A 19,407-nucleotide genomic window follows, 5' to 3' on the forward strand; every position below is an offset into this window, starting at 1 on the left:
CGATAAAGTTTACAGAAATGTTTCCTTATTTGGATTTGAGGAATATTGGGATGTTTAGGAGAATATATAAAACATTTTATGTTCTTGAAAGAAACGAAAAAGGTTTATTTTGGGTATATTTCTAATAACAAACATTGCTATTTGTACTTTGAATTTGTGCTTATATTCCAATCACTCATGTCACAATGTAATTTTAAAATATATGATTACGAGACACGAAATACAATTATTTCATTTATTAACAAAACATGTTAATATGTTACGAAACATATTTTTTAATCCATTATGAAAAAATACAATTTAGAAAAGAAATCATACAAGTTTTACTTTTTCTCACAATATCTGTCGGATAAAAAAGTAGATGAGAGTTCTTTCATTAGAAAAGAGATAACAACAGAACCTGTGAAAAATCAATTATTAGTTGTATCAAATGGCTTTGAACAAGCTTCCAGTAACTGCTTATACTTACCTTGTTTCTTTTGTGTTTTTTTAATGAGTTAATACTATTGGTATTGAATTGATGAATTAGCCCTTTGTAATTGATCGTAAAAATTTCGTAATATAACACCACTGAACTCCCATTTTATTTGGGAAAGGGGGTCAACGCCTGAAAACATAATATAACCACTACCCTCTATTGTCATCCCCTGAATTGTGTGTGTGTCTGTACAGGTCGGGAGCCTATAATTTAGTGACTATGGTTTGTTCATGTTTTTGTTTTTTTAACATAATTAAGGCCGCTTCACTTAACGTTCGAATTGTTTTACATTTTTATTTCAGGGCTATTGTAGTCTACTAAGCGGTGTGGGTTTTATGACACTTGTTCGCAGATAGATAGTTGTTAATATATAATAATAACTGAAAACGACGATATACTAAAACATGTCAAAAGGTTTATTTGATAGAGTTAATACCAAGAATATATCATATATCATCATATAAAGATAAACCAAATTTATATTTGTAAGGTATTTGTGCAGTTTCGGCGGCCAATAAAAATTTTGAACTGCCATTATATTTGATTCTATAAGAAAAGAGGTAGCTAATCGTTATAAAAGGTACCAGGTTTAAAATTTGATATGCCAGACAGGTGATTTTGTCTACATAAGACACATCAATCACGCTCGGGTCAAAATAGTTATAAAGCCAACCAAATACAAAGTTGAAGCGCATTGAGGACCCAAAATGCCATAATGTTGTACCAAATACGGCTGTGGTAATCTATTCCTAGGATTAGAAAATCCTTAGTTTTTCGAATATTTAAAGTTTTGTAACAGGATATTTATAACAAATGACCATATATTAATTGAAATTCATGTCAACACCGACTACTGGGCTGATGATACCCTTGGACACAAAACGTCCACCAGCTGAGGCATCGACCCAGTGTAAGTAGTTATAAACGTACCAAGATTTTTAATTTTACTAAGCTAGACGCGCATTTCCTCTAAACAAGAATAATCAGTGATTCTCAGATGAAAACGTTGTAAAGCCTAAAACGTACCGAGTTAAAGAGAATTGAGGGTTCAAAATTACGTAATATTGTGCCAAATACGGCTATGTTTATCTAATCCTGAGGTAAAAACATTCTTAGCTTGTCGAAATGTTTAAAGGTTTGTATCAGAAAATTTATACAAATTTACCATATAATTGATATTCATGTCAAAACTGAAGTGTTGACTACTGGGCTGATGATACCCTGGGGGACGAAAAGTCCACCAGCAGTAGTATCGGCTAAAATTGTAGATTTGGTACATATGCCATTTTCTAAAAATTGAGTCAATTGGAATATTTTGATTTCATGATTTCCTTGTGCAGAACCTTAATGTAAAATTGATATTAACATGCGGCTTTTGGGCTGATATCACCAGCCCAGTAGTCAGCACTTCGGTGTTGACATGAATATCAATTATATGGTCATTTTTATAAATTTTCTGTTTACAAAACTTTGAATTATTCGAAAAACTAAGGATTTTCTTACCCCAGGAGTAGATTACCTTAGCCGTATTTGGCACAACTTTTTGGAATTTTGGGTCCTCAATGCTCTTCAACTTTGTATTTGTTTGGCTTTTTAACTATTTTGATCTGAGCGTCACTGATGAGTCTTATGTAGACGAAACGCGCGTCTGGCGTTTAAAATTTTAATCCTGGTACTTTTGATAACTATTTACACCACTGGGTCGATGCCACTGCTGGTGGACGTTTCGTCCCCGAGGGTATCACCAGCCCAGTAGTCAGCACTTCGGTGTTGACATGAATATCAATTATATGGTCATTTTTATAAATTTTCTGTTTACAAAACTTTGAATTATTCGAAAAACTAAGGATTTTCTTACCCCAGGAGTAGATTACCTTAGCCGTATTTGGCACAACTTTTTGGAATTTTGGGTCCTCAATGCTCTTCAACTTTGTATTTGTTTGGCTTTTTAACTATTTTGATCTGAGCGTCACTGATGAGTCTTATGTAGACGAAACGCGCGTCTGGCGTTTAAAATTTTAATCCTGGTACTTTTGATAACTATTTACACCACTGGGTCGATGCCACTGCTGGTGGACGTTTCGTCCCCGAGGGTATCACCAGCCCAGTAGTCAGCACTTCGGTGTTGACATGAATATCAATTATATGGTCATTTTTATAAATTTTCTGTTTACAAAACTTTGAATTATTCGAAAAACTAAGGATTTTCTTACCCCAGGAGTAGATTACCTTAGCCGTATTTGGCACAACTTTTTGGAATTTTGGGTCCTCAATGCTCTTCAACTTTGTATTTGTTTGGCTTTTTAACTATTTTGATCTGAGCGTCACTGATGAGTCTTATGTAGACGAAACGCGCGTCTGGCGTTTAAAATTTTAATCCTGGTACTTTTGATAACTATTTACACCACTGGGTCGATGCCACTGCTGGTGGACGTTTCGTCCCCGAGGGTATCACCAGCCCAGTAGTCAGCACTTCGGTGTTGACATGAATATCAATTATATGGTCATTTTTATAAATTTTCTGTTTACAAAACTTTGAATTATTCGAAAAACTAAGGATTTTCTTACCCCAGGAGTAGATTACCTTAGCCGTATTTGGCACAACTTTTTGGAATTTTGGGTCCTCAATGCTCTTCAACTTTGTATTTGTTTGGCTTTTTAACTATTTTGATCTGAGCGTCACTGATGAGTCTTATGTAGACGAAACGCGCGTCTGGCGTTTAAAATTTTAATCCTGGTACTTTTGATAACTATTTACACCACTGGGTCGATGCCACTGCTGGTGGACGTTTCGTCCCCGAGGGTATCACCAGCCCAGTAGTCAGCACTTCGGTGTTGACATGAATATCAATTATATGGTCATTTTTATAAATTTTCTGTTTACAAAACTTTGAATTATTCGAAAAACTAAGGATTTTCTTACCCCAGGAGTAGATTACCTTAGCCGTATTTGGCACAACTTTTTGGAATTTTGGGTCCTCAATGCTCTTCAACTTTGTATTTGTTTGGCTTTTTAACTATTTTGATCTGAGCGTCACTGATGAGTCTTATGTAGACGAAACGCGCGTCTGGCGTTTAAAATTTTAATCCTGGTACTTTTGATAACTATTTACACCACTGGGTCGATGCCACTGCTGGTGGACGTTTCGTCCCCGAGGGTATCACCAGCCCAGTAGTCAGCACTTCGGTGTTGACATGAATATCAATTATATGGTCATTTTTATAAATTTTCTGTTTACAAAACTTTGAATTATTCGAAAAACTAAGGATTTTCTTACCCCAGGAGTAGATTACCTTAGCCGTATTTGGCACAACTTTTTGGAATTTTGGGTCCTCAATGCTCTTCAACTTTGTATTTGTTTGGCTTTTTAACTATTTTGATCTGAGCGTCACTGATGAGTCTTATGTAGACGAAACGCGCGTCTGGCGTTTAAAATTTTAATCCTGGTACTTTTGATAACTATTGAACATAGGGCTAAGAATACATGCGATATGAAAAATGCCATGTAATAATCTGATGATATTCACATTACTATTTACAAACTTACAGAACGGGTCAATGTTTACCAAAATTCAAACGAAATTTATATTTACATGATTTGTTTTCAATCTTCTTTCACCAACCCCGGTGATAAGATGGGTGTAGAGTTGTCACTGGTTCAGACGAACTTATAAATTAAATATTTCAATAAATCCTTGTCAAAGCCTATCCCAGCACCCAAACTCCATAGATCATAAGGTGTTTCGAACATCTATTTAGACCAATTAGAATTAACTAATTTGCCATGGCCATGTCCATCGCCAGGAGCCCAAGCCATTGCATAGTGACACTTATCATAAAAATACTGTAATTTTTATTAGGGGCTCGACACCTCATGGTCTGTCTGACTAATATTTTTCTATACTCTTTATCTACTTAACCTTGTTTATCAAATTAACGAACAAAGTATAGAATCTATTTTCATAGTCTGCAACATATTAATTATTCCGAGTTGCTGATGTTACTGTGTCTTTCAAGTTTGTATGCCTACGGAAAGTAAACAGAGGTCTTTTATCAAATAACAGTGTTGCCTCTTTGTCATCCTTTAATTTATCCCAGTGTTTTAAGATATTGTTTTTTATGTGTGATTTCTGTCTTGATAACACTGTGGAGAATACCAAGGGAGGCGACTGTAATACAGATTTGGGCTTTACCATTAATGTGTCTATTCTTTGTTTTGCAGTCACTTCCAGCATAACAGTTTCAATTTCATTTTTTGGATATCCCCTTTAAATAAGGCGCTCAGAAAAAAAAACGCATATTGTGTTTGCAAAGCTACAAGATCGTTCGTACATCTCTTAAAGCGAAGCATTTCTTCTTTAAAAATGCCTCTGAAAGTAGAGGATGGGTGGCATGAGGATCTCTCTAAGTACTGATAATTTTCAGTCTTTTTTCGGAATGTCGTGAGGTCTAAGATTCCTGTTTCTCTAAATCTTGAACCTTTGAATACCAACACATCTAAAAACGGCATTTTAGTTTGTGATTTCTCGTGTGTAAATTTTAGAAGTGCATGTTGTCTGTTAGCACGTTCAAAGAATTGTGATATTTCATCATCTGTACCTTCATTGTAAATAAAAAAAAAAGCCATCGTCCCTAACCCTGTAGAGACTTGATACTTTCTGTTTATGTTGGAAAGTCCTAAAAATACTATTTAAGACTTCATAAACTCTCAGATCCGTAATTTCAGGTGATAAACTATTTCCCATTGGAACTTAAGTTTTATAAAATTTACCATTGAACATAAATTCATTATTTTCAAGAACTATCTTAAGAAGTTCCAATATATATCGCAACGGAGGCAATAGTATCGTATGTTTACATTTAATTATCGTAGGCCAAGCATGCTTGACTGCGTCAATCATTTCTACATGGGACATATTGTTGTACATTTCTTTTATGTCAAAAGTGACTAAGTAGGCGTCAGGTTTAACCTGTAATTTCTCAATATATCAAGATGAATATCGTTTCAGGTTCAAGCTAAGGATATAGATAAATCAAAACAACCAAATATCTTCCATAATCCTCAAATGTTAATAACTAACCCTGGTGTTTGTTTCATTACAGTTGCCCGTCGTATGGCTGGATTTAAACTTTGTGTCAGCAATACATCAACTATTCCACCTAACAATGATGCCTGTTATGAAGATCCTGGACCAGGTCTCCCAAACATCACTCAGACAATATCTTTCAATCAACTTGGAAAATATGTAATTTATTATGATGACAAGGGATCGACAGAATTAAGAGGTCGCTATGATGGACCGGTTATTGAGTTATGTTACATTGCCATTAATGGTATGTTCGGCATTATTATGTACGACTTGAATACATATTGTTATACCTTACATATATTACAAACAATCAAATTCGGTTATACCTTATCGTGTGACAAGGAATAATTCAGCAGCTAATTTCCATTCAATTGCAAGGGGAAAGACGAATAACCCTTTAGATTGACAGCAGCTGTGAATAGCCTTATTATTTACCAGCGAATAACCTTTTATCTCCCATGAAAATGACGTCACAGACGTTGATAAAGAAAATGGCAGCGTCAATGTTACACTGTCAGTTCAACAAGGGACGAAGAAATAAGGTTTTGGAAATGTATAGAGTGCCAGCAGCTGATTATATCTCTTATAAACGGTCCTTTTCAGGGCCATCAATATTTTACAAAAAAAATCTACCTTTGTTGTACATTCCAGAAATTCTAAAAAAAAAAATTATTTTCAAACGTTTGTTATGAATAAAATATATATATTGTTCAAATTCCCTGCCACTGTTAGTTCGATAGTTAGTTCGGTATTATAAAACAATTGAGGCCCCTTAGAACTGATGAATATCCAAAATTGTCAACCCTTAAACGATGTTTCACTTCGGGCTCATTGAAATAACCTTCTTGTGTTGAGAATTTTGGATATTACATTTTCTACTGGCCATAATTGTATATTATTCTTCATATCAATAGTTTGACCATTATTCTGATTGGTTCTCTTTTTCTTATAATTTTTATACATTGATATCTCGAAATAATATTTATGTAAACATCTTGCCTTAAAAATGTTTGTCCTTAGTGTATTTAGAGCATTTCCATGATCAAAGAATCCTGAAAAAAAATATATTTAATTCGTTATATACGAAAAATCAGTCTGATATATTTCAACTTGAAAAGACAATATCATCAAAGTATATACCTTAGAAATCTAACTTCGCATGCGAGATTTGTTTAAATAAAAAGTGAAAAGTAAAATCACAAAAATATCGAACTCAGAGGAAAAGTCACTGATGAAACTGCAAAATCGAAAGCTCAAACGCATCAACGAAGGAACGACAACTGCCATAATAGTAACTTGGTACAGGCATTTTCTTATGTAAACGACATATATATCAACAGTGTTTTTTATTTCAGTTTGATTATTTTTCACTGAGTAGTATTATAATCGTTTTAACTATTGTTCCTTCCAGGATGTCAAAAGAGTTTTTGGGGACTTAATTGTGATTCATCATGTGCAGACAATTGCATTGAAGATAATTGCTTTCCCGGTAATGGTTCTTGCATTTGGGGATGCAACCCAGTAGACTGTTTAAATGGTGTATGCAATAAAGATACTGCAGTTTGTACCGACGGATGTAATAAAAGAAAGACAGGATTTCATTGTAACAAGTGTAAGTCATTGTGTGTAATATAAATGTTATACATGTACATTTACATAGATATTACGTTTTATCAAAATTTACGTTAAATTTCCAGATTTTCATGGATTGATACGAATGTGATCATGTCCTCCATCCATTGACTCATTATTTTTTTCCTTTTTAACTCACCTGGCCCGAAGGGGCAAGTGAGCTTTTCTCATTACTTTGCGTCCGTCGTCCGTCGTCGTCCGTCGTCCGTCGTCCGTCGTCGTTAACTTTATCAAAAATCTTCTCCTCTGAAACTGCTGGGCCAAATTTAACCAAACTTGGCCATAATCATCATTGGGGTATCTAGTTTAGAAATTGTGTGGCGTGACCCCGCCAACCAACCAAAATGGCCGCCACAGCTAAAAATAGAACATAGGGGTAAAATGCTGTTTTTGGCATATAACTCAAAAACCAAAGCATTTAGAGCAAATCTGACAGTGGTAAAATTATTCATCAGGTCAAAATCTATATGCCCTGAAACTTTCAGATGAATCAGACAACCCGTTGTTGGGTTGCTGCCCCATAATTGGTAATTTCAAGGAAATTTTGCTGTTTTTGGTTATTATCTTGAATATTATTATACATAGAGATAAACTGTAACAGCAATAATGTTCAGCAAAGTAAGATCTACAAATAAGCTAAATGACCAAAATGGTCAGTTGATCCCCTTTAGGAGTTTTTGCCCTTTATAGTAAATTTTTAACCATTTTTCGTAGATCTTAGTTATCTTTTACAACATCTTCTCCTCTGAAACAACTTTGCCAAATTAAACCAAACTTGGCCACAACTATCATTGGGGTGTCTTGTGTAAAAAATGTGTGGCATGACCCGGCCAACCAACCAAGATGGCCGCCACAGCTAAAAATAGAACATAGGGGTAAAATGCTGTTTTTGGCATATAACTCAAAAACCAAAGCATTTAGAGCAAATCTGACGGAGTAAAATTATTCATCCGGTCAAGACTATCTGCCCTATATTTTTCAAATGAATCGGACAATCCGTTGTTGGGTTGCTCCCCCTGAGTTGGCAATTTCAAGGAAATTTTGCTGTTTTTGGTTATTATCTTGAATATTATTATAGATAGAGATAAACTGTAAACAGCAATAATGTTCAGCAAAGTAAGATCTACAAATAAGTTTAGATGACCGAAATGGTCAGTTGACCCCTTCAGGAGTTATTGCCCTTTATAGTCATTTTTAAACAATTTTTTGTAAATCTTTGTTATCTTTTTCAAAAATCTTCTCCTCTGATACTACGTGGCCAAATTAAACCAAACTTGGCCACAATCATCATTGGGTATCTAGTTTTAAAAATGTGTGGCGTGACCCGGTCAACCAACCAAGATGGCCGCCACGGTTAAAAATGGAACATAGGGGTAAAATTCAGTTTTTGGCTTATAACTCAAAAACCAAAGCTTTTAAAGCAAATCTGACATGAAGTAAAATTGTTTATCAAGTAAAAATATATCTGCCCTGAAATTTTCAGATGAATCAGACAACCTGTTGTTGGGTTGCTGTCCCTGAACTTGTAATTTTAAAAAATTTTGCTGTTTTCGGTTATTATCTTGAATATTAATATTATATGTTATTTAGGTCTCAGACAGGGTATATACTGTGACATTCCCGGCTTAGAGTTTATATCCCCCGAGCCGAAGGCGAAGGGGATATAAGCCCTAAGCCGGGAATGTCACAGTATATACCCTTTCTGAGACCTGAATAACACATATATTACGGATTACCCCTGACTTAATGTTATTTTCCAGTGCAGATATTTGTGGACAACACATATAAGTTGAAAAACCCAACCTGATATGTTCGGCATACGTGAAGGATTTTCTAATTTGCTGTGAACATAATTCTATCGTGTATGTAATAATTCATAATAACTCTTTTAACATTAAATTTCAGTATTAAAAGTGTTAATTACGTGATTTTGTATCAAAAATGTATTATTGACTGAAGCACGTCATTATTTTCACTCTGTGAGCCTCTGACAGTCTGATAGCTTTTGACTACGTCACATAGTAACCGGTGTTATGATGACGTTTTTGAGGTTCCAATTAGGGATAAAAACGTCGTATATACCCCGGCAGTTTTCTGAATATATACTGACATCTCTGTGTTGTTATCCAATCACAAAGCTCGACACATTTGTAATCCGAAATATAGATAGAGATAAACTTTAAAATACAATAAATGTTGGCAAAGTAAGATCTATAAATAAGTCAACATGACCGAAATTGTCAGTTGACCCTTTTAAGAGTTATTTCCTTTTATAGTCAAGTTTTAACCATTTTTTCGTAAATCTTAGTAATCTTTGACAAAAATCTTCTCTTAAACTACTGGAACAAGTTAATTATAGATAGAGATAATTGTAAGCAGCTAGAATGTTCAGTAAAGTAAGATGAACAAACACATCACCATCACCAAAACACAATTTTGTCATGAATCCATCTACGTCCTTTGTTTAATATTCACAAAAACCAAGGTGAGCGACACAGGCTCTTTAGAGCCTCTAGTTTAAGACACGCTTTATCGCCTGCTTGCTATATAGACTAATAAATACGGATTTTAGGTTAAAAAAACACGATATTGTCTCATTATAAGCCCACTACAAACTAAATAAATACCCAGCGTCTAGTACTTCAATATTGACATGGTTTGAATAATTCATTTGCCATGCTGATCTATTTTGATATTTATACGATTTTAAGAGTATTGTGCAGAACTTATCTTTGTTTTAAATGAGGAAATACTTGACACGAGTAACGTTTTCTCCTGTCCAGTACTATAAAAAAAAATGCACATAACATTCCATTGCATATGCGAAACTACTTTAATCATGACTGGAAAGTAATCAATCAAATGTTCATCTCTTTTTCCTGAAAATCTTAAGTAACTATTTTACTTCAAGTTAAAATATTCTACAGAAACACCAAATCGATCAGAATGGTGCTTTCAAACATCTTAGATATATGGTTATAATTAAGAAACATTTCACTGCTATGAAATGTACGATTAATTTCCTATAACTGTCAAATTGAAGGGAATTTTTTTTCGACCTTTTTAGCATGCAACCGGATTTGACGTGCTGATCTGTTGGTATTACGTGAACACCTAACAGGTACACCTAACAGGTACAGTCAAAAGTCACTCAGACGAACTACAACTAGGACGGTTTTGGTTATAATGGTCTGACCTTTGTATCATAAGGGTCACACATTTTTATAGCAGGATATAAAGTAGAAATATGTCATTTTGAAATTAACTACAAGTACGCTTATTACCATAATTTCAAATTTGGAAAGTCATAAATAGGTTTTTCAAACTGTAAGTCACCAGCGTAGATGGTTATTATATTAATAAAGAATTCTTGGAATCATATCATAATACTGAAACTTGTTTTGCACAATGTCGGTTTTGAATCATGTTTGTTATTGCAAATTTACAAAGGACTATGTGTTGCAAAAACAAAATGCATCATTAAACAGTTACCACTTTAATAAACATATGTTTGCCGTGTATGCTTCATGTATATATCCTATAATTTAAAATACAAAAACATCTGTTTATCACAGATAACTTGGCATCGGACAGTTTGGTTACACAGAGTCCAAGTGGCAGTTTAGTTGCTAGTTTAGCTATTGACGGAAATAAAACGTCGTGTTCAAGAACCCAAGGACCTACTGTAGCATTTCAGATTGATCTTATCGATGAAAGCATTGTTACAGGAATATCATTAACATTTGGAGGTATGTTAATTAACCCTATTTTTTTAAATAGATTCTATGAATAATTCTTTTGATATCAACTTATATTTTTACACTTGAAATTTCAGTAAATAATCTGAGACAATGTGTTTAACAAATCAAACCATCCCTTACATTTTCGGAACTAAATTAGGGATAAAAGCCCTTCTTTTCGAGTCAAATAATCATCAAAGGTACCAGGATTACAACTTAGTACGCAAGACGCGCGTTTCATCTACATAAGACTCATCAGTGACGCTCATATCAAAATATTTATAAAACCAAACCAGTACAACATTGAAGGGCATTGAGGATTTAAAATTCCGAAACGTTGTACCAAATACAGGTATGGTAATCTATGCCTGGGATAAGAAAATCCTTAGTTTTTCGAAAAATTAAAGTTTGTTAAACAGCAATTTTATAAAAAAAAAAAAAAAAAACACATTATTGATATTCATATCAACAGCAGAAATGTTGACTACTGGGCTGTTGATACCCTCGGGGCCTCGACCCAGTGGTGAAAATTGCTACCAAAGGTACCAGGATTACAATTTAGTACGCCAGACACGTGTTTCTTCTACATAAGACTCATCTGTGACGCTCATATCAAAATATTTATAAAGCCAAACAACTACATCACACAGATAAATTACCACTCGTGACGTAGATGCTACATGCTTTTCATTTAGTCATGTCGTTTGATTTGGTGTGATAGGTATAAGGAACGTCAAATAGTTACGAACAAACCTAATAATACTAAAAGCTTAAATACCGAAAAATGTTGGCTATTATTATTTAACCAATAATATACAAGCCATGCCACTCAACGCTGAACTAAAGAGCATATTACATTCGGCAAAATACGCACAGTGCAATATGATAACCTGTTTTCATATCTTTTTACATAAAGATATTGCCGAACCTCTAATTTTAATGGTTATTTGTTATCCAAAACCAAGCTACCCCTTACTTTACATCAGATGTCTCTCAAACTGAAATATATTAATATCATTTAGATCACACCATTATAGAGTAATATGACAACAAGCTTGTGATTATAAGTGTTAACAGTTTTTGAATAGAATCAGTATGAGTGACATACATTCAGTTTGATAATTTCTTGGATTTATTTTACTATTTAAAACCTATTGAATGTTTTAGCCAAGTTAGTCTTGAATTTTTTATTTAGTTTCATTCATCTTAAATTAATAAAAAAAGAAAAATGTTAGGTTAACTGTGAAATTTCACAAGACTTTCGATACATTTATGAATCAGAATAACATGTAATCAATCGATATTCATGGTTATTCTTTCTACAACAGTAAGACTATATTATTTTTCTCTTATCATTTGTGATATTTCTAACTTTAAAATGTTTGGCTTTGAACGTTCCTGATGAAGGTAAATCCAAAGAATCGCTTCGGCAGCAATTAATTATTAAACGTGTTGTTTTGAATTTTTTTTAGATATTAGAAACATTGTCTCTAACATTTTTTATAACATCTTAAAAAAAACAGATAGATTTTTTTGATTTTTTTTTCATGCATGTGATAGATATATATCCAGTACATAACTTCTCGATTTATGTATTCACAGCATATTCTATTGCTGCATAATTACATTAGATGTATGTTTCATTCTAATACGTTATTCTGATTAGCTAACTACAATCTCGCGTTATTCCTTACTCAATTTCATTACACAATGAAATTTATCTTTCATGATGACACGAGGTCCCACAAGAAAGTGCACAGGTTTTTAATAAAAATTTGATAAAAATCGTGTTCTCATGATCCTAGCTACAAATGCTTCCACGCTGCATACAAAATGTACTTCGGTCAACGCTTTTTCACCCAGATGAAGTGACAAAAAGAAGCATTCAATTCTTAAATGTGTACTATCATTACATTCTAATCATTTTACATTTTGCCAATTCAAATTAAATTAAGAATTAGTTCGTGTGTATTTGTTTATCGATAATAAGACTGTTAATTGTGTCATTTTAGAACATACTTCCAAAGGGAGCAATTATTCCGTTTACGCATCGAATACAAGCTCTAGCTGGAAAAATGGGACGGTTTTATATAACAGAAGAGCTTTACCCACTGAAGTCAACTTTTTTGCCGTTTTCAGATACTTGACATTTGAACTTCTACTGCAACAACCAAATGTTTCTCTTGAATTATGTGAAATTGGGGTTATTGGTGAGTGCCTAATCATGACTTGAAAAAAAACAGTAATATTTGAATACATTCATAAACGTGCTGATTTATTGAGAAAGTCATTAGTTAGTTGTAACAAGAACTTTTAATTGAATGGACAAAAAATTCTACTACAATATCCACGTTTGCAGTGTATTGAAGAAAATGATTTCTACATGCAATGCTGTTTGATATGTCCAAATAATGTTAAAAACAAAGTATTTCAATGTATCGTTTTCAACTGTTTTGTGAAAAGATTGTCATTAACAATGTGTATTACCATTTGTTTAAAAGATTATCTCGGTCCACATACGTACAACTACAAGATATAAACGACATCATCAAGACTCCAACATTGGCTGTTGTTTAGAGGTGACACTTTTTACAATAAAGAAGCACTCTGATTCAAAATAAGTGCATGTGATGATTTAATTGCAGCTATTAAATTTTATACCTTTATTTAAAAGGCATGGGACAGATGTTTAGCAATTAGTGTTAATCATGTATGTTGCTTTTGAACACATGTAGACAATACGTTTAAGGTGGTACGTAACACTACAGGGAGATAACTGTGTAAAATCAGCAGAACGTTTTAATAACGTTGTGTTCCTACGGGGATAATAAGCTTGTCGATGATCAAATAAGTGTTTGTCAAACAGCTATATAACCAGTGTATTTTTTTCTGATTCAACGGTTGGTTCAAATTTTGTGAAATTTTAATATTTTTGTCAAAGGGTCAAAGAAAATACTTTGTTAAAATTTTAAGAAAATTAAACGAGCCAAATTAATTTTAGTTAAAGTGTTAGGTACCAACTTGATATCATTAGCGTACATAGATAAAATACATTCAGATGGTATTGTTTTTAACTTCGTGCAAAATATCATTAAACATTGTATGAAAACTTATCAGAGACTACAGACGTTTACCATGTATAATTCTATTCGTTTTCAAGAAGATTCATTAGTAATGTCAGAGAAAAAAAGGTAAAAGCCCAAATCAATTACGAAGTTGAATAGCATGGTGTATCACATATTATATATCATTATGATCTTATTGTTTCCTTTGATTCCAAATGATAAAATAGCAACTTGTTTAAACAACAATTGATTTATTAACTACTGCTATGTTGCTACTGAGAAAAAGAATTGACTGCGTATTGAAAAGAAGAGGTGCTGTGTATAATTTACATTACGACATAATCTTAATGGAAAACCAAAGGTAAAACGTAATTCATTATAATTCCTATTATGAGGTTCAACTGGGTAGTCAGTTTATGATATCGCAATCAGTGACATGGGCTTAATCGATTAACCGTTTCAGGTTGTCCGCCTTCACACTATGGTTCTGTTTGTACTAATCTCTGTCCACCAAAATGTCATGGACCATGTGATCTAGATTCAGGGAATTGTATATTTGGATGCGTAAACGGCTGGACTGGTGATAAATGTGAACAAGGTATAAGATATAGTTTCACACAAATGTGAAATACTTGTTTTAGTGTAAATGGAACATATTAGGTAGCATCAACATCAATTCCGTCGGTTTGTAATTTTAGAAAAAAAACTTAAATACATTTAAAGTTAATAATTAATTATACCAATTCAGCTGTATTCTAGCATTTTCATTATTATATTTGGAAAGACACACAAAGGATTTGATAACGTAATTAGGATAAGTAGCACGAATCCAACCATGAACCGGCTTGATCTCGCATAACCTCAGGCTAATTTAAGACTAGTTTCATGTACTGAACTTTCGATTGGTTGTCTTATTTTGTTTGATTAATAGTAAAGACACGAACCTATATAACATATATCGACAACTAGTTTTTAGAATTTGGATCACTTGTAAACTCGTATACTAAGTAACCAAACCAAACTTGAATATGATGAATGTTACCGACATCAAACTTATACCAAATGGATGTTAATTTTTAATATTTCATAATTGAAAAAAGAATTGAAACGACCTATAGCAGTGCACTCACATTTATCTGACAATTGGCTAAAATAGTAAAATTACCTGTCAGAAACAGAAGTAGCAAAAACGTTACTTGATGCAGATATAAAACAAAATGCATAAGGTACTTTGTTTGCTTTTAGTAGAGAAAAGAAACTATTTGCGTCGTTTCGTAGATGCTTTCAGTTCGATCGATGTTTATATGTAATAACTATAATCGTTAAGACATAATCAATTAGACAAAGTAGATATGAAAATTCGGGATGTTGAAAAAAAAACGTTCTTCATGTTCTTTGCACAATACTCGTTTTCACAAAAACATAAATTAAACATATCCGTCTCAATTCGACCTTACTTGAAAATGAGGGATAAATTATCGTTTCGACATAGATAAAAAAAAACATTGGTCTTATAATTAATATAGTATCACTTTCTTTAATTGGTCAAAAATGCTTGCCTAAACTTCTTTAATGTTTTACAGACAGCCATCCTTATCGACTATGTAGGTGAAAACGGTAAGAAAAATGTTGTAAACATGACTTCTTGTGTTGTATTGATTTATATGACCATCATTTCATTCAATATTTTTGCGATTTTATTTTTTTTCAGTGCATTTGTATTGATGTTATGCTCATCTACATGTATATACATTAAAAGGGAACATGTTTTTTCTTACAGTATGTAATGCACATGTCTACGTGATCACAAATACTTTATTTTACAGCATGTACTATTGGTCAATACGGTAAAAACTGTTTAGAGGGATGTTCAGCTAATTGTTTAAATGCACAATGTGATCATGTGACTGGAGAATGCATCGTTGGATGTAAAGATGGATGGCATGGATTTAATTGTACCCAAAGTTTGTTTCCTTTTTTCAAAGATTACATGTACATTGTTTTATTACTCATCAAGTTTCTTTTTAAAACTCAAAAGAAAAATGTATAATAGTGGGATCAGAGCGTTATATAAAATCAACTTTATTAAAACTTTAAGAAATGGTAAACATGGCGTGTCCAATTTTCATTTATCATTCTGTAAATATTTGTTTTAATCGTTCGTATAAGATAATCAATTCTATTGAGCATAATCTATTTTTGAATGAAATTGATAATTTCTTCCAAATTCTAAAATTAGAAAACAAATATGAAATGCAAAAACTCAAAATACAAGTATTTGACATTTTAAGATTCCATGTTAGGTCTTGAACAAATTATTTCTTTTTTGTAACTCTATTTGTTCTGATTTTACAAATCTAACATCTTTTCAGAATGTTCGAATGGTAAATTTGGTACCAATTGTTTAGAGTTTTGTGAAGGATGTTTACATCATACGTGTGATCCTGTTGACGGTTTATGTGATAACACAACTATATGTCACCCTGGTTACGTACACGGGGATTATTGCGATACAGGTACTTAAAGTGTCAAGTTAATTTTTTTCAATGTACTAGAGCAATTTACGTAACTAAAATTTCAGAAGAGGATACTACTAGCGTATATAAATATGTGTTAAGTGACTTCCCATGATACATCATTAGATACTATTTTAAGTCGTCATATGTGATCAATAGTCAGCTTATGTTTTTGTCAATCAAAACAGCTTAAGCTGGAATTTAATTCAGGTAGCTTTTGAATAGTTATATTTAATGGTTGAAATAAGATGGGCATTTCGACAATGAATTTTCTTTTGTGATACGGGAGAAAATAATATTGGAAAGTCCAAAACTAAATTAGAATATTGACAACAAATATACAAAATATAGACTCTTACAACATATTACGCAAATTGACTATACTAAAAGGAAGCTTTAAAATGTTTATAGTAAAAGTGTCTGTACTTCTTGATATTTGTTTCACAAAATAAGGAAACACAATATAATGTAGAGCATTTGCTATGACATATAAAAAATCAAACGATTGTTTTAGTTCAATGATTAATTTAAGTGAAATAGTGAAATAATAATTCGCGTTCAGCAGCCAGTTTGGTTAAAAAAAATTATATAACATCGCTGATGAATCATTCAGTTGTAAGTGATTAATTCAACTTCATTAAATCCTCATTCACGTGAACTTCAATTCAAATTAAGAGATCAAAAATGGGTGAATCATGACATGGGGTGTTCAGCTTTCCAAAGAAAAACAATGAAATTGAAAGTTAAACAAGGGTAAATGATTTGATAGACTGAATCGATCAACAAAATTTCAGTTTATACAGAGAGAAACTATGAAAAATATAGTTTTGTTATCTACAATATGAAATCAAACAGACCTAGTCGGTAGTCTGTTGATATCAACTAGATGGTTATTACGTATCGTCTAGATTAAAACATGTGAAATACAAACGAAATGGCAGATATTTATTATCGAGTCCATGCATCGTAAAACTTCTTATATCTCAAAAATATGTGTTTGCGAGTTATAAATCAATAGTATATATATTCAATTGGCGAACATTCAGAATTAATTTTGAAGCATAGAAGCGTAGTATTTGAACTGTTTAGTTCTTTTATTATCTGTAAACATCGCATTAGACAATGTGTTATTTTGTTAAGATTCATCGTCAGATTTTGTAATCCAATTCAAACGCAATTCAAAAAAAAAGATTTTGCATTTATTCCTTTCGATAACCGTTATTGTTCATATCATCAATAATTAATTATTACTTGCGTTCAAAAATTTTGTAATACTTACTGCGGATTGGGTTTGTCTGTTCCAAAACAGAAACTTGGTACATGTACATATCTTTTGCTATATAATTGACATGTATTTTTTACGTCCATTAGCATGTAATAATTGGTACTTTGGTGCCAATTGTTCTACAGAATGTAACTGTCTAGCTGAACCATGTAACAAAGCAGATGGAATATGTCCGTTAGGAGGATGTAAAGAAGGATGGCATGGTGAATCATGTAACCAGAGTAAGAAGCTTATTTTTGAAAATGTAAAAAAATAAAATGTGCTATTTATGCAGCAAATTAAATTAATGCATGAGTCTGTCTTCAAGTTCCAAAACCCTGTGACATATATCTTTCACGATATATGTCGCTTTTTGTTCTTCTTTTTTCATATATGTAAAAGTTGTTCAAATGACATATACCTCGTTTTATGATGTTGTTTTTTACGAATTTATTTGATGCCGTAAGCATGATAAGTTTTTCAACCTACGAGACAGAAGCCACTTAAATGAACATAAAAACTTTCAATCCACCATAAACATTTTTCATAGTCTATCTAAATAATATAACTAGAATATTCATTTGAATTCAGTATAAGAAATGTACAAACTTTTCCTGATAAAAATCAGACTAGTTTTTTTTTTCAGTCTCAGCAAAGACAATGGAATCTGATAGTGTTTTACCGACACAGGTTGGTCTTTTTATTGGAGGCGTTATGTTTGGAGTGTTGGTGACAGTAGCAGTGTCTTTTTTAATTCAGAGAAAACGACAACTACAGAAAACACAAGGTACGCAATAGAGTTACCTCGTTAAATGTATACATCAAAAAGATGGCAATCGTAAAGACATATATTGAAAAGTAATGTTTATAACGTAACGTAATACGGTTTTTAAAATAATCACAGACGGGTCAAACCAAAATCATGTCATGTTAATCTCATGTTGCAATGTCCCTGCTATCCATATAACATTTAAAAGTCTGACCACACACTGGTCAGCTAACAGTTAAAAAAATAAGTCCTGGTAAGTTGACATCAAAGATACATTTTCAATCAGGTAAAAATACCCTACCTTATTTAGATTTGATATTTGGTGTCACATTTATCGATAACCCTTACTTTCGATAGTTCATGGTGTGAAAATTTGTTTTAAATCAACTTAGAATTTATAATTATAATTTCAAAATGTTTTATTCTAAAAACAGTCTACGTTCGTATATTCGGTCTTGACCATAAAGTTATGATGAACAGCCTATATATGTTCATATTTATCTTTTTTAAATCGTTTTTGCAGGAAAAGAAAATAACCCAGGAAATACACAGAGGTATGAACTTTATATAAATGAAAAAATGTGAATCTTCTTTTTCGCCAAATGTTACTTCGGTAAAGTAACCCATATTATTGCATAGCAATATAATATTTCCCACAAAAAGTAACCAAAAGTTAGCATGCAATGAATTCTAATATTGCACTAGTGCAATAAATCTTCAAAAGTCATGACGTCATCAACGACAAAATCTTAGTTTAAACCAATTTTTACTTTCAAATATTATATTGCTATACAATCAAAGGGTTATTGCATGAATATTGGGGAATATTGTCCCTCGTAAGCTCGTGCAATA

The 19,407-nt window shown here is 32.6% G+C and overlaps 1 protein-coding gene across 1 annotated transcript; it reads left to right on the forward strand.

The window, feature by feature from the left end:
• The first annotated feature begins 285 nt into the window (after positions 1-285).
• Positions 286-18,063, forward strand: LOC134683109 (cell death abnormality protein 1-like). Its single transcript, XM_063542242.1, has 9 exons — positions 286-451; positions 5,583-5,813; positions 6,981-7,181; positions 10,777-10,950; positions 12,954-13,151; positions 14,470-14,604; positions 15,833-15,970; positions 16,379-16,522; positions 17,894-18,063. The coding sequence occupies exons 1-9, from the start codon at positions 286-288 to the stop codon at positions 18,061-18,063; spliced, it is 1,557 nt and encodes a 518-aa protein (XP_063398312.1).
• The last annotated feature ends 1,344 nt before the right edge of the window (positions 18,064-19,407 follow it).

Source organism: Mytilus trossulus, chromosome 1, assembly GCF_036588685.1.
Source record: "Mytilus trossulus isolate FHL-02 chromosome 1, PNRI_Mtr1.1.1.hap1, whole genome shotgun sequence".
NCBI lineage: Eukaryota > Metazoa > Mollusca > Bivalvia > Mytilida > Mytilidae > Mytilus > Mytilus trossulus.